Source organism: Zingiber officinale, chromosome 7B (assembly GCF_018446385.1).
Source record: "Zingiber officinale cultivar Zhangliang chromosome 7B, Zo_v1.1, whole genome shotgun sequence".
Lineage (NCBI taxonomy): Eukaryota > Viridiplantae > Streptophyta > Magnoliopsida > Zingiberales > Zingiberaceae > Zingiber > Zingiber officinale.
The window spans coordinates 115803037-115818257 of record NC_055999.1 but is presented as its reverse complement, the minus strand read 5'-3'; the positions used below and the strand labels follow the sequence as shown (position 1 = coordinate 115818257).

The 15221-nt window shown below is 35.3% G+C and overlaps 2 protein-coding genes across 2 annotated transcripts; both read right to left on the bottom strand.

The window, feature by feature from the left end:
- Nucleotides 1-588: 588 nt before the first annotated feature.
- Nucleotides 589-8980, bottom strand: LOC122007059 (plant intracellular Ras-group-related LRR protein 7-like). The gene is made up of 9 exons (XM_042562820.1): nucleotides 8586-8980; nucleotides 7796-7865; nucleotides 4692-4738; nucleotides 4439-4547; nucleotides 4148-4233; nucleotides 3677-3767; nucleotides 1206-1291; nucleotides 976-1062; nucleotides 589-891 (listed from the first exon to the last, which is right to left on the bottom strand). Exons 1-9 carry the CDS (start codon nucleotides 8685-8687, stop codon nucleotides 781-783), a joined length of 789 nt encoding a protein of 262 aa, XP_042418754.1. The 5' UTR covers nucleotides 8688-8980; the 3' UTR covers nucleotides 589-780.
- Nucleotides 8981-10483: 1503 nt separating this feature from the next.
- LOC122007058 (UDP-glucose 6-dehydrogenase 5-like) lies at nucleotides 10484-13084 on the bottom strand. Its single transcript, XM_042562819.1, has 2 exons — nucleotides 12935-13084; nucleotides 10484-12106 (listed from the first exon to the last, which is right to left on the bottom strand). Exon 2 carries the CDS (start codon nucleotides 12082-12084, stop codon nucleotides 10642-10644), a length of 1443 nt encoding a protein of 480 aa, XP_042418753.1. The 5' UTR covers nucleotides 12085-12106; nucleotides 12935-13084; the 3' UTR covers nucleotides 10484-10641.
- Nucleotides 13085-15221: the final 2137 nt, after the last annotated feature.

Sequence of the window (15221 nt, the reverse complement as noted above, 5' to 3'; positions counted from 1 at the left end):
AAATAAAAAAATAAAAAAAATACAAATCAAAATTTATCTCCGCCAATAAATGATTATAATACCAATCAAAATTTATTTGGACAATATTTATAAATATTTAATCGATTAAAATTAAATTTAACTAGTAAATTATCAATAAAATTCATTTTAGTCAAGTAAAATTTAATGGATAATTTTTTTCAAAGTAAGTTTTTACCTTATTTCCACTAAATTAAGTGATTATTGATTATAATGGGATTCAAATTATATCCTCTTACTTGTTCCCTAACGAGATCAGATCATCTGTCCAAGATTTCCATGTCCCCGTATCCCCTCGTTGATTAGATAGGCATAACATTCTCATGATGTGCACTACATCCTTTAATCTATCATGTCTGATCGTTAAGGGGACACGAAAATTTTGAGACAGAAGATCTAATTTGTTCCCTATCACCCGTCGAGGCTCCAACATCCTGCATTATTAAGTGAAATTTAGTCGAACATGCTTTACTTAAATATAAAGAAGAAACTCCACTTACACTCAAGTACATGTTTTAACAAATACTACAGACTGTTTATGAAAATTTAATACAAAATACAAGTTAAAAATAGAGTTAAACTTAAGCCACATCTCAAACATTTATTCAAGTATGAGTTGCTGATTCAACTTTATCTTGCAAAACCATTCCATTGTAGTTAAATCAAAATACAATAATTGCAACAATATAATCATCCTAGCTTTTGTATTATTTCATTTCATGTCATCTCATTCCACCACAGAACCCAATCACAATCTCAAATTTATATGTCGAGGCCCTCATCTAGTCCAGTCGAGCTCATCATAACATTTGAATCGATTTGCTTGTCGAACTTCTTTTTTCTCCTTGCTTCGAACTCTTGAAATCCTTCCATCTGCATCCAAATTAATTTGAACTTTTCATTATCAAGAAATACAATTTCTTAAATCATACAGCTAAACTAGGTTTTGAGACTGACTTGCTGGAACTGTTCCATGGATATTGGATTTTCATGAAGGGAAACATTCTGCAAAGCTTTGCAGCTCTTTAGAAGATCCTGCGGAAGCTGCAGACACCAGGGAATCAGTGCATTCAAATATGAATATATAGCATACATAGACACAAATTATCTTGTTAAGAAACAATCATTCGAAAAGGAGCATTACAAATATATTTTGGTTTTTGTGAACATATTTTGGTTCATTATACCTGCTGAATAAGGTTGTTGTTTAATGAAAGCAACTTCAAATGAACAAGGTTACAGACTGAGGAAGGCAATTCTTCTATTACATTGTCTGCAAATAAATTTGAAAAGGAAATATTAGGTACAGAAGCATTTTCCAAGACAAACTGGCCTTAATTCAGACAGTATCGCAAGGTTGGTCCAGCTTTCAAACATTGCTTAATACAAGCGTGAAACTTAATAAAAAAAAGTTCACGATCAACAAGTAAATATTCATGAAAAGCATGTTTTGAAGTGGGAGCAAGTTCATTCTGAAGAGAAACCATTTCAACAGGGAATTTCCAATTGAGTGTCTAAGCCAAAATCACTTGTTGAAAATAGATGAGGAAAAAACACATAAAAGAAACTGCTAGATCAAAACGTTTTCAACTTTGCAGTGTTGGATATGGAAGGGCTTCTAACTTTAGCATAGTGACAACATATCAACACCTGTATGGTTAAAAGTAGCATTACCGATAAGAAAATGCTAACATTTTGACAGATTAGACCTCAATGAGAGGAAATCATTCAAAAGAGGTATCTTGAGCACTCACCACCATTTGGTTCACGTCACACATTAGATCATAGAGACGTCCACTATCATTGAGACAAGCATACTCACATCACCATTTGATTTACCTCTCATTTCCTCTCCAACTATCATTGAGACAAGCATAGCACTCAACAACTCAAGGCACAAGCCCAAAAATACACATTATGTCTCACATCTTAATTTGTTTATAACAGAACATAGAGACGTCCACTAGTCCATATTGCTAACTAAAGAATACCATGTACAAAAGGAAGCTATAACATCTCAAGAATAGGTAATGATAAAATCTAAGGTCTCAAAGATAAAATCAATGGTGTGCTAAGTCAACACCACTCAATATCTTGAGATCAAATTCTCTGCCCCCAGGGCGTAGCGCAGACGGTGGGCGCATGATATCTCTGGTGTAATGGTCAGGGGTCGATTCTCAGGAACTGACGACCTGGGGTTTACCCCGCCATGCGCCTATGGCCTGCATGAACCTCCCTCCATATCCGTGAGGCCGGCACTAGTGGGGCCGCTAAGGTAGCGGATCTACCTTTTTGAGATCAAATTCTCTGTCCCCAAATTTCTCTGTCCCCGTGTCCCCTTGCTGATCGGACGGACCAGATTACATCTCAAGGATGTCTTGCACATTACGAGGATACTGCACACATCTTAAAGATGTCATGATGCCTTAAGATGTAATCTGATCCGTCCGATCGGCAGGGGACACGGGGACAGAGAAATTTGGGGACAGAAGATTTGATCTGCAATATCTTGGGTTATCCATCAATGGTGTGCTAAGTCCAACATCAATCAACATCTTGGGTTTCCCAACGATGTCCTCCAAGAATCAACTTTTCTCTAGATCTCTTCAAACCAAACTGAGTTCACCTTCAAGGAATCATTATCAGAGCCTTGAATATCAACATGTTGGTGAAACTTCTAGATAAAAATGTAAAAAATCTTTGAGTTTCTTCTATGTAGGAATCATCATCTACTCCTGGATCACTTAGTGCAAATTCATTGAACAACACGAGATTTATTGTGGTCAACGCCATTGTATCATTCTGTTTTTTCCATATATTCCTGATTATGTGTTCCAGGCCTCAGATCACTTCATCTAGATCATTACATCTCAACATAGATTTCATTCTCACTTGCTAGGGGACAAAATCTTATCTTCACCTTGATAACAAAGAACAATTAAAAAATCTTCATTTTTGTCACATGGATTCTTTGCCAGTGTCGAAGAGATTCCTATCACTGCTTGTTTGATAACATGAAATACAAGGACTCCCGCCTTTAACTCCTCTGCTCATTACATTTATCATTTGATTCTTTTCAGGAGGCATTGATCCTACCAAGAGGTCATAAGGAAACTCCATTACAAACTTTTTTCCCCAAAGAAACAACTTCCACATCCACATTTTATGAGTGATCAAACCTTCATTAAGTAGAAAAATAAGAGAGCAAGTATGACCTTGGTTGATGACAAAGTTATTGCAACAGGGAGGGTATAGTCTGAGAATTCTTATTACTGAACCTTATACAAATATGATAAATGGGAATACCTGTTATGAATTTAAGCAAACCCAAATTTCTCTCAAACACAATTTATCAATACAATATATCTATCCGAACTCAATCTAAAGTTCATGATTAGGTATTTGAACACATGTAAAGAGGGTTAGGTGGAAGTATCCCACAAATATTGCAGCTTGTCATCCCTATCTACTTGCAGCGTAGAAACATCATGGGTAGCCAAAATAAGGGTAGCAGATCATATGCAGCAAAATAGTATAAATTAGAATGAGAAACAAACTTAGATCTGAAGAACATAAACCAAAATTATCAATCTATCAGGAAAAAGATGAGGGTCTACAATTCATCATAAAGTGATATTCAATATGACAAGAAAACTACCGTTTGCTTGTAATTCTTCAAGGGAGATACACCCTCCAATTGATTCTGGAAGGCACTTCAACTTGTTACTTGAGACATTTAGCAACACCAACTGTGATCATTTGCATTACAGATCAGTGGCACAAAAAAGATATAGACAACCAACAAACCACTGAAGTTCACGAACATATGGTTCTAACTTGAACTTGAATATCATGAAAACTACATAGGCATAGCATCAATGCCATTATTGAAGACGAACAAGCAACAATTCTCATTATCATAGAAACATGTTTCTTAAAACAAAGTGTTTTAAGAAAGGAATGAGACATTAATGAAATATATGGATCCACCATCATCATATGTACAGTATATGATTGTATCCCACAGTAGTTCGGTACCACGTCACAACAGATTCACTGATTGTGTGAAGCATTTGAAGAAACTTTATTGCATTTTCTATATTGAATTACGTAGATCAAGAATGCTCACATTACACAAATTTCCAATGGTGTTGGGCAGACAAACCAATGAGTTCCCTGTGATGGATAACTTCTCCAGTCTGGAAAGAAAGCCCACTGGAAACCAAAGAAAATGCCATACAAGATTACAACCATGAATATACAAAAACAAGTCTAGCACAATCTAGTCAGTGTAAAGAGTTTATTCAATCTAGAAAAAAGAAACAAAAGCATTTGTGTAAGCTATCTAGCCAAACTTTGAAAATGAGTCTTTGGACTATTTTTCATATTCTTCATATAGTAACTGTAAAAAGAAAATTACATTCATCAGGCAAGTTAGTAAGGTGATTGCCATCAAGTATGATGACCTTTAGCTGTCGGAGAATTCCAATTGTTGTTGGAAGTTGCTTGATCTGATTGTTGGCTAAAACCTGAAAAGGGCATATATTCCATGGGGAGAGTTAAGTTTTTCTATCTGATATTGCCTCTCAAAGCTGATAACTGGAGAATTTCTCCTATTACCCAATTATCACAACGATATGCCAAAAAAAGGAACCATAAAAAGATAATCTCACCAAACGCTGCATATTAACCAGTTTACTGATTTCTGGTGTTACTTCATCTGCAAAAGGACAATGACAGCTAAAGTTTGAAATTTCTCTTTGAGAGAGACAACAATAAAGTTAACAGGTTAGAACATATAAAGAATATTTAATTATTCACATTGTTGAATCCGCATTTTAAGTTTAGTAAAGGCAATGCAATTGTTTTTAGTAAATTATATCAAATTAATGGACCAAATAGCTGGCCTGGAAAACAGAAGAAAAAAATCAAAAACGAAAATCATAGTCCAATGGAAGAACTTCAAAATGTAAACAGTCAATGTTTCACCAAGATGTTAAATACGAGGTCATGGTAATTGTAACCTACTTGAGCATATTCAAAAATAGCAAGAAGATTATGGCAAATCAATTAAAATTCGATGTGGCACAAATGTATTTTGGGCATTTGATATCGACTAATGAAAATATAAATAGAAAAGGGCAGTGTGGTCTTTTATTGATGTATTTGGTCAAAAATATAAATAGAATATGGGATTTTTGTCGTTTTAGTGGATATTTGTATCATGAGCATACCTGATAATATTTCTCTACACTGATTCCTTATTTTATAAAAATTATGGACAATAAGAGAAAATATATGCGCCTAATTCAATAAAAAAATGATTATTGTGATTTGATAAGGCCTAAAAATTTTTGTTTTTTATTTTCCGAATCACTCCGATTTGTTGATATATGGCCTTCTACCTTGGTTCACATATCAAAACTTTACCTAATCTCATTTTCCATGCCGCTTCTGCCGTCCCTGTCCCCATCTCTGTCTGTTGTTCCATAGTGGCCCAACCACTTTGGGTAGGTATTGCACAGATAACCTCCATCAACAATCTGGACACCGATTACAACACATGCTCTCGCCTTGTCAAGGTAACCCATCCTTCCCTCTCAATGTCTCCAATGTTATGTTCCTTTTCTAGAAATCTATTCTTGATCAATTTCTTATGTTACTGCATTAATGTGCCAAAAACGTTACTTTGCCAAACACCCAATGCAACACGTAATAATTTGCCTTAAACCAATATGAAAAATTGAAACTGGTCCAATCCCAAATATAAACAATCTATCAAACGCAACTTGAGAAGCCAAGAAAACAAGAGATTCATATCAATCAAAATGTTCCTACGTTTTCTACATTTGCCTACTTTCTACATCTACAAATGTTCCTACATTTCTTATGTTACATCTACAAAGATTTACATCCTCATGATGGCTAAACAAAATCATCTTTAACTAAAGCAAACTAAGACAGCATAGGAGGAGATCCATACATGAGATATACCACTAGCCTTACCATGTGCTAGCATTTCCTACTTAAGCCCGTAATCATATATATGATAGTCTCTAATTTGTGAATCCAAATCTCAACATCCAATCAAAACAAGAGAAATAAGATAGGAGCACTAGCTCATTGATTGTTCAACCAAGGTTTTATACATATGCCATCACATTGATCCACACCATGAACAATTTCGTCAAGCAATCTCATACAGAAAGCTGCAAATTTATATTGACAGTGTATCATGAGAATCTTCATTGTGTATTTATCTACCTTCACCATTCTATCTTGTAACATGAGTAATGCTTGTTTCTTCAGTTTATGCAAAGTCAAGGCCCACGGTCAACTCATAGAAAGTTTGAATAAGAGATAAACTCACTTTATAAAACCAAGGCTACTCAAGATCAAATTAACGATGACCTCTTCGTATTTAAATTTATTTTTAGAATGATAAGTAACATTACCAACAGTTCTTATTTAGATGCCATGTACATCTCGGAACGACTCAATCCCAATCCGTAATTGCTATATACAGTGAGCCTTAGACCCATGAAAGACCCAACCAAATCATGTCAAATATAACATCAAAATGCCTCTTGTGAACTTTCTGAATGCAGTATTTAAACTCAGTGTCAAGGTTGCTCACCCATTAAGGATAATAAAACCTTTGTCCTCAAGTTGTGGCTAATTGACAAGATTTTTGCAATATATCGTGTAATTTTTCTTTTTCTAGTCACATCCATTGTATTGTTTAGTAGTTGTCCTTCATTTGCTTAGAACTTTAGTCACATATAATTGAAACCCCCATCAGATTTGATAGGCATAACAACATCTTCATGAAAATGCTATGCCTAAGCTCACATTAATGATTAACTCATGTAACCTCATAAACCATTATAAATAATTGGTCCAAATGGAGATCCAAATACATATATGCATTAACAACAACAACTCATAAATCCTGACATTTCTTAGAAATTCAAGGTTTAGGGGTATGTAGCATCCAATTGGACTATGAATGGTACTAGAGAAGGGTGCCTTTGTGTTCAATTATAGACAATATCAATTTTTTTTTAACATATAGCTCTAAATAAATTTTGAGGCGCTAACAATATAAATTTATAAATTAGAGATTTCATAGTAGAGAGAAGTGGTCAACCAATTAGACTTCTGTTATAGAGTAGCGCATTTTGTGTTTGATTGCTAAAGTTGATTATTCAAAAATATACAATATAATTCAAACCACTAGTGAAGTTTGAACTATCCCTTCCATACACGAGGTGAAAATTTGAGGACTCTTAAGTATATATTGGCCAGCTTCCTAAATTTAGGATTATAAGATACGTGGTCATCCATCAAGTTTACAATAGGCATACAACATGTATCATTGTTTTTGTTGTCAAAAACTTGCTGAAGAAAAAAAAAAGTAATCACAATCCATAAGAACAATATGTAATAATCTCTTTCGAAAGAAATTATATCTAATGTCCCCAATTACCTAATACGGAATAATCATTCATTATAGTTTTTAATATTCTTGGTTATGCCAGTTCATTTAGACAGTAAAAGAATAATGTTTGGTTTTTGCATACCAATTAATAAATTTATGTGAAACTGTTTGTAAACAAAGAACTAGTATTAAATGTGTTAAAGATGTGGCCTGAGATACTACCTTATACAACATTTGAACTGGTACAATAAAGTAGTCATGATCAACATAATTGATAATTTAAGTTACTCAAGGATCATGAATATAGTGAAACAGACAGTTAAAACCTTCACTTACTTATTCTGTTGTTTGTTAGATCAAGAGTACGAACAAAACTTTCCACTGCAAGGATCTCACTTGGTAACGTCTGTAAAAGAAGTTTAGAACAGTCCTTATCATAATGCAATATCAGAAGAGAAGTGTAGTCAATTTTCCTCTTGCAATATGACTCATCAACTTATATGTAAGTTTGTCAATCTTGCATACTCATTTCTTATGTAAAAGTTTAGGCGTATGTGCATGTATACCTCTACTTAAAGTAAATTGACGAGTGTAGCATGAATCACGAGTATAGTTAACAAACACATATAATGGCAATTGCATAATATATAGACAAACCAATTCATATGATCTTTTCTCATAGAATTGTCTTCTTAGTAAAACTCACACTCATTTTCCATTGCATCATGTAAAAATGGATTGATTATGCCCTCGTGAGGACAACTAAGTGGCAAAGATATAGAATGTCCAACTTTGCAGTTAATCATATTAAATATCCACCTGAACCATGGCTTCTGAGATAAGTTTCAAGACCGAATTCTTCCCAGAAAGTGCTTCGAGGACCATAATATGTATACATAAGGGAGGGAGACAGTCTATGTACCGGAAACAGAAATCCTTCCAGCAACATGAAAGCATCTAACACTAGCAAGGGTTACAATACCATGAAAAACAGGGGAAAATATAGAATTCTGGATTCTGAAATATTTGATTGTCCATGTCCAGAAGGCAACCAAGAGCTATAATTGCAAGCGGAAGGTTTTGTAAGATCCTTGAAACCAATGGAAAAGGGAACAGAAAAACATACTCTCAATTTGGAGTCTCTCAGAGCAACGATGCCGGTCGATCGCCATCGGGCGACCCGACCGGCGCTAGAATCCCCGGCGCCTTTGCTGTTGCAACACCCCATCAAAGGAGCGTCTTAACGTGCTCAGCTCGAAACAAGATTGAGCTCGTCGATTCGCCTCCGATTAACTTCGCTTTGTTCGGCGATGTCTCCCCTCGAGCCTCGGCGAACTGCGACACTCGAGGGCAAAACTACTCCCCTTTTACTCGACGCCTTCCGGCGACTTAAAATAGGGACGGAGGCCGGAGGATCGGCTAAAATTAGTCCTAACTTTCACCTTCGCCAACAATAATACCCTTGAAATTTTCAAACTCTTTCAGTTTACCCTCACACCTTGGATCAACTCTTATCACGAGGGCAATGGACTACCATATCGTTCAAGGGCATTTTATAACTCTATGACTCGAAATAGATAAAATTAGACTCAAAATAGATAAAATTATATTTTCAATCCTGTAATTGGTATTTTTTTTAATTTTAATTTTAATTTTAATTTTATTATGAGTTAATTTATATTTTTAGTCCTATAACTTATAATATTTTTCAATTTCAATCCTTTTTCTTTCAAAATTAAAAATTTTCAACGAAAAATATTTAATTTGTGATTGGAATATAAAAATCACATGGGTCATAAAAAATCAAAATCTCCAAATTCAATTTACAACTCATCATTTTCCGTTGAAAAATTTCAATTTTAGAGAAAAAAAGACTAAAATTGAAAAATATTATAAGTGACAGAACTAAAAATATAAATCGACTCATAACATGACTAAAATTTAAAAAAATATAAGTTACAGAACTAAAAATATAATTTTCTCCTCGAAATAAGATAGAATTCTTAGGAAATCAAAAATTAAAAAGGCATCCACCCAGCCTATATTTTAAAAAAATAAAATAAAATAGTACGCTCATATATTTTATAGTAGTGTACTAGTGTAGACACAAATGATATAACATAAAAACTTTAATCAAATTAATTTTGAGTAAATTATTTTAACTCTATCTTACTATTTACTTCTATATTAATTTTTTTATAACTTGATTAAAATTATCTAAATTTGATCAAAATCACTTTAACTTAATCAAAATCACTTGCACACTATAGTAACAGTTATGATCCATAATTATTACACGTTCTATAATACTATTTAAGTAGTTTTAATTAAGTTTGAATGATTTGATCAACTTAAATTAATTTTAATTAAGTTGGTAAAAAAAAAATATAATATAATAATTTTAATCAAGATAGAATAATTTTTTTCTATTTTGGAGTGGTCATGCCCCATGGCTAAAAAATAATGCTTGAAAAAAAAATATTTTTGAAGTATAAAATATGAAATGACGTGCTATTTTTTTATTTAAAAAAATCTTTGACAATACGAATTTAAAAGGATGGTTCTTTTGATTTTTAACCATTATTGGGCCAAAAATTAAAAATGATTTTTTAAATATATAAATCATTAAAAAAAATTATATTAATTTTTTAATCAAAGAACCAACCTTATTTCTAAAATTTTACCTCTCCGCCTTCTCCTTCATCTTTGCCTTAACCAAGTTAGCATCGCACTAATAAGACATGATGAAGGAATAGTCAATTTAGCAAAAGATAGTAATGTAAAATAGGAAGGATAAACATCAAATTCATAATATGCGGAGAAATTTATGTAAAATCATTTCTTGAACAAGCTGGCAATCTCAATAATAATAAGATTCTAGCAACAGAAATACAAACAAAAGTGTCCCTCTTCCAAATAAAAGAATTCCATTAGATGTAACGAGGGAAAAAAAGATACTGGTACTGTCTTCTTTTCCAAAAAAAAAACACCCAATCCCATGTAATTATAATAAGAATGAACGCAGGAGAACAAAGCAAATCACAAATCCACGTCTAATTGCAATGTGTAAAACACTGGATCGTCCAACAAGATTAAGACAACAACGATGCCGAATCTTCAGACCAAACCCTCAACCTCCTAAAAGAAAGTTGAATTTCTGACTCCTCCAACCGAACTACCAATTAGGCCACAGCAGGCATGTCCTTGAGCCATAGGTCCAATGGCTTCCCAATTGAGTAAACTATAAAACCGATCTCCCTAAGCTTGACGGGATCGACCACATTGCGTCCGTCAAAGATAAAAGCAGGTTTCTGCATGCTCTGGTAGATCTTCGCATAATCCAGCTTCTTGAACTCGTCCCACTCAGTGAGGATGCAAATTCCGTGTGCCCCCTTAGTCGCCTCGTAGGCGTCCCAGGTCACAGAGACCTCCTTCACTGCAGTGGGGCTCATAGGTTGCAAGTGGATGGGGTGATCCCAGTCGAATTTGTTCATCGCGAGATCGCGTTGGATCTGATCTTCGGACACTTGGGGATCGTAGATGCAAATCTTGGCCTTGTCGCCCAGAAGTCCCTTGCAAACATCGATGGCCGGAGTCTCCCTTGTGTCACCAGTATCCTTCTTGAAGGCAAACCCGAGCACGGCAATCTTCTTCCCGGCAACAGTGTTAAACATGGAGGCAACCACCCGGTTGACGAATCGATTCTTCTGGTAGTCGTTGATTTTGATAACTTGCTTCCAGTAATTGGCCACCTCAGGAAGGCCATTGCATTCGCAGATGTAGATCAAGTTCAGGATGTCCTTCTGGAAGCAAGAACCACCAAACCCGACACTCGCATTCAAGAACTTAGGCCCAATTCTCGTGTCTTTCCCAACAGCATAGGCCACCTCACTCACATCTGCACCCGTGGCCTCGCAGAGTGCCGAGATGGCATTCACTGAAGAGATCCTCTGAGCGAGGAAGGCATTGGCAGCAAGCTTGGATAGCTCAGCAGACCAGAGGTTGGTCGTAATGATTCTATCCTCGGAAACCCAATTAGCATACACCTCTTTCAGTGCTTGCACGGCCTTGCGGCCCTCTGGTGTTTCACGGCCACCGATGAGCACTCGGTCAGGGTTGAATAAATCTTGAATCGCTGTGCCCTCAGCGAGGAATTCGGGATTGGAAAGGATCTGGTAGTTGATGCCTTTGCTGTTGTGGGTCAAAATCTTCTCGATAGCCTCCGCGGTCTTGACAGGGACAGTGGATTTTTCAACCACAATCTTGTCTGATTTGGAGACGTCGGCTATCATGCGAGCAGCACTCTCCCAGTAGGTAAGGTCAGCAGCCTTGCCTGCACCGAGTCCCCGGGTTTTTGTTGGTGTGTTCACAGAGACAAAGATTATATCGGCCTCACATACGTGCTTCTCCACATCTGAGCTGAAGGAAAGGTTCTTCCCTCGGCACTGCTTCACTATGTCTTCAAGCCCCGGCTCATAAATTGGAAGTTGATCACTGTTCCAGGCAGCAATGCGGGCGACAGAGATGTCAACAACAGCAACTTCAATGGACGGGCATTTCAAAGCGATGACGGCCATGGTTGGGCCACCGACATAGCCGGCACCTATGCAGCAGATCTTCACCATATTTATTTTCTAGATCTTTATCCTGACCCAGTTAGAAACAATGAGACACCGATTAGCATTGTATGTCATATCTACAAATCAAAGTAAATAGAGAAAAATCTGCATGCTCGCAGACATTAGAAAATCTGCAATTTGTGATTATCAAGAACATACAGCTACATTCTTCAGGAACGTTGAAACTTGAAAGCGTACCTGACCTTTGCCATTTTCTTTGTTGAATCAATGTGTATCAAATTAATAAGAAAAAGAAAACAGTAAAGTGCAGAGATCTATGATTTTAGTTGCCGAAATATAAATTTCTAGAACATCTTGAGAACACATAATTACTCAACCGGCCAAACAAAAAAGATGAGATCGGATCTGAAAATTTTCTATCTGGAAAGGCAAATTTGACATCACACACAATCAAATAACTATCAAACAATGCCTACCTTCTAAGTTCAAAAACAAAGCAACAAAGACGACCATCTAGACTGAAATTATTGAGATCTATCCAGATTCACAGCTCCAGGAAGAGAAATAAAATAGGATCTGGACCCTAGTAAAATTAATCATACACAACGACCCCAACTTTAGAACAATCGCAGCATTAATTAGAAAATATCTTCTTCGAGGTCACCATACACAGATCCGAAAAAACAAAATGCTGTGATATGTTCAGATCTACGACTCACGCAACAGAGATATGTCTGGATATGGATCCTATTTACGAAATCCCAATTCTGAAGCATGTAGACTCACTAGATCTATGAAGATTTTGCATAATATCCACAGATCTGGACAAGGCGCCAAAATTTTCAGGCTCAGGTCAAGAAACTCAGTGAAGTCGAAAGCTAGTTGAGTGCATTACCTTATGGCGCAGGGGAGATCTGAAGGATAAGAAGAGGAGCGAAGGACGACGGCGAGAGTAAGAGGACTCGTTTCCGGTGTAGAATGAAGGAGGAAGAAGAGGCGTGCGCCTGCTTAAATAGTGGCCAGAGCCCGTTCGCCGCAAGAACTTGAATAAAGAATCAGACTCAGAGGGGCTGCATCGGTAGGTGGCCCCCACCCACCACACCGGCAACGACCGCACCAAAATAAATTATAGGGTAATCAAATTTATAAATTATTATTTAGCTAAATTTTAATTGGATAATAATTTTTAAAAATTATATCAGTTGTTATAAACAATGATAATTTTTTTGAAATTTATTATATTTTTTCTTATTTTTTTAGGATTTAAAAACTATATTCTTTAGGAGTCTTTAATAAATTTCATCGTTTCTTATTCTTATTATTGTTGTTATTATTAACTTTGAATTGCAATATCAATTAGCTAGCGAAATAAGTAAAGTGATTAGCAATAAAGCAGAGGTTAGTTGTTGCACATGTGCAAATGATGATTTCAATCTTGGGAAATAAGCAATGTAAAAATAAAGATTTAATAGATCAAAATGAATAATTGCCAAATGTATTTTGATTTCTTTTACCATTACTCATTCCTATTCCTTACAAAATGACACGAATCCTTTCTGTCACACTGCATACTTTTAACAACACTCCTATCTATATTTGATATTTCCATCTAAATCAGAGTCATACTATAACAGCTACATTCTTATAACTCTATAATTAAATTGTCACACAGTTATGATAACTACTATTTCATAATTGTTACAGTATATATACTAAATAAACTTTAAGATATCATAATTTTTAATTCGTACTAAATCAATAATATATATTAAATTAAAGATCTTCAGATATCTTTGATTTAATATATTATGTGTCTCAATTCAATCTAAATCAAAAGTTATAATCTTTCAAAGTTATAAGTTATATAAAATAACTATGATTTCGTAGTTGTTACAACGTGTATACCAGGTAAACTTTTAAAGATCATAACTTTTGACTCACATTGAATCACGGGACACATAATATATTAAATCAAAAATTTCTAAACAAGCTTTGATTTAATATAATGTGCATCTCATGGTTCAACCCAAATAAAAAATTATGGTCTCTTAAAGTTAAACTTAGAGTTAAAGTAGTTATGGTTTTATAACTGCTATGTGTATGTTGGGTAAATTTTAAAAGGTTATGATTTTTGAACCATCGGACACATAATCTATCAAATTGAAGATTTCTGAACGAACTTCAATTTGATATATTATATATTTTGTGGTGCAATGCAAATCAAAAGTTATGACATTTTAAAGTTGAGTTTATAGTTGTAGCAGCTACAGTTTTGTAGCTGCTACAACTAAGTTGTCACACAGTTGTAGCAACTACGGTTTCGTAATGGTTACAACGTATATACTGGGTAAGGTTTGAGAGGTTATAATTTTTTTTCTCTGAACAGCAGGACACACAATATATCAAATAAAAAATCTTTGAACGAGTTTTGATATCATATATTGTTTGTCTCATAGTCTATTCCTTGATATCATATATTATTTGTGTTGGAGCAATCTGGGTACCTTAAGTTTTGATGTTTGGGTAAAGATTTTAGTCATGTTTATTATTGTATTTGATGTGTTGTGAGTGTGCAGGATACAGGTACAACAAGAAAAGTCCAAGGGTGATCTGGGTAAAGGATGAAAGTCCAAGGATGAGTCTTAGTGATGTAAGTCCAGCATGTAGTCTTGGCAACATAAGTACAAGTGTGACTTGGCAATGAATGAAGTCCCGGAGGAGCGACCTCTTGGCAAAGGAAGACCCGACAATAATGACAAAGTTGATGGAAGCTCAAGAAGGCAATACGTGAATGATGGGGAGACATTCGAGGGAAGCAAGGCTGATGGAGGAGGCTAGAAAACTAGGTCTAGGTTAGTCGGGCGAGGATGAATGCTGAGCGAATGTACTCGGGGGTTAAATCCTAGGATTAGGGTTGTACTGTAGTGTTACTGTAGCAGTATTGTAGTGTGTACTGTAGCAGTAATGTAACAGTTGACTGATATTTTCATCAGTCGACTGGTACCCGACTGTTGGCTTGTAATGGTCGAATTTCTCTTAGGACCAGTCGATTAGTGGTTGTACCAGTCGACTGGTGGCGGGGAAAACAGTAGGTGTTTTCATCCCAAACTCTATTTAATGAAGCTCAAGGTGCTTGGCCAAGGTTTATGAAATTAGTGGGGTTAACCCTAATTAGAGTCTCC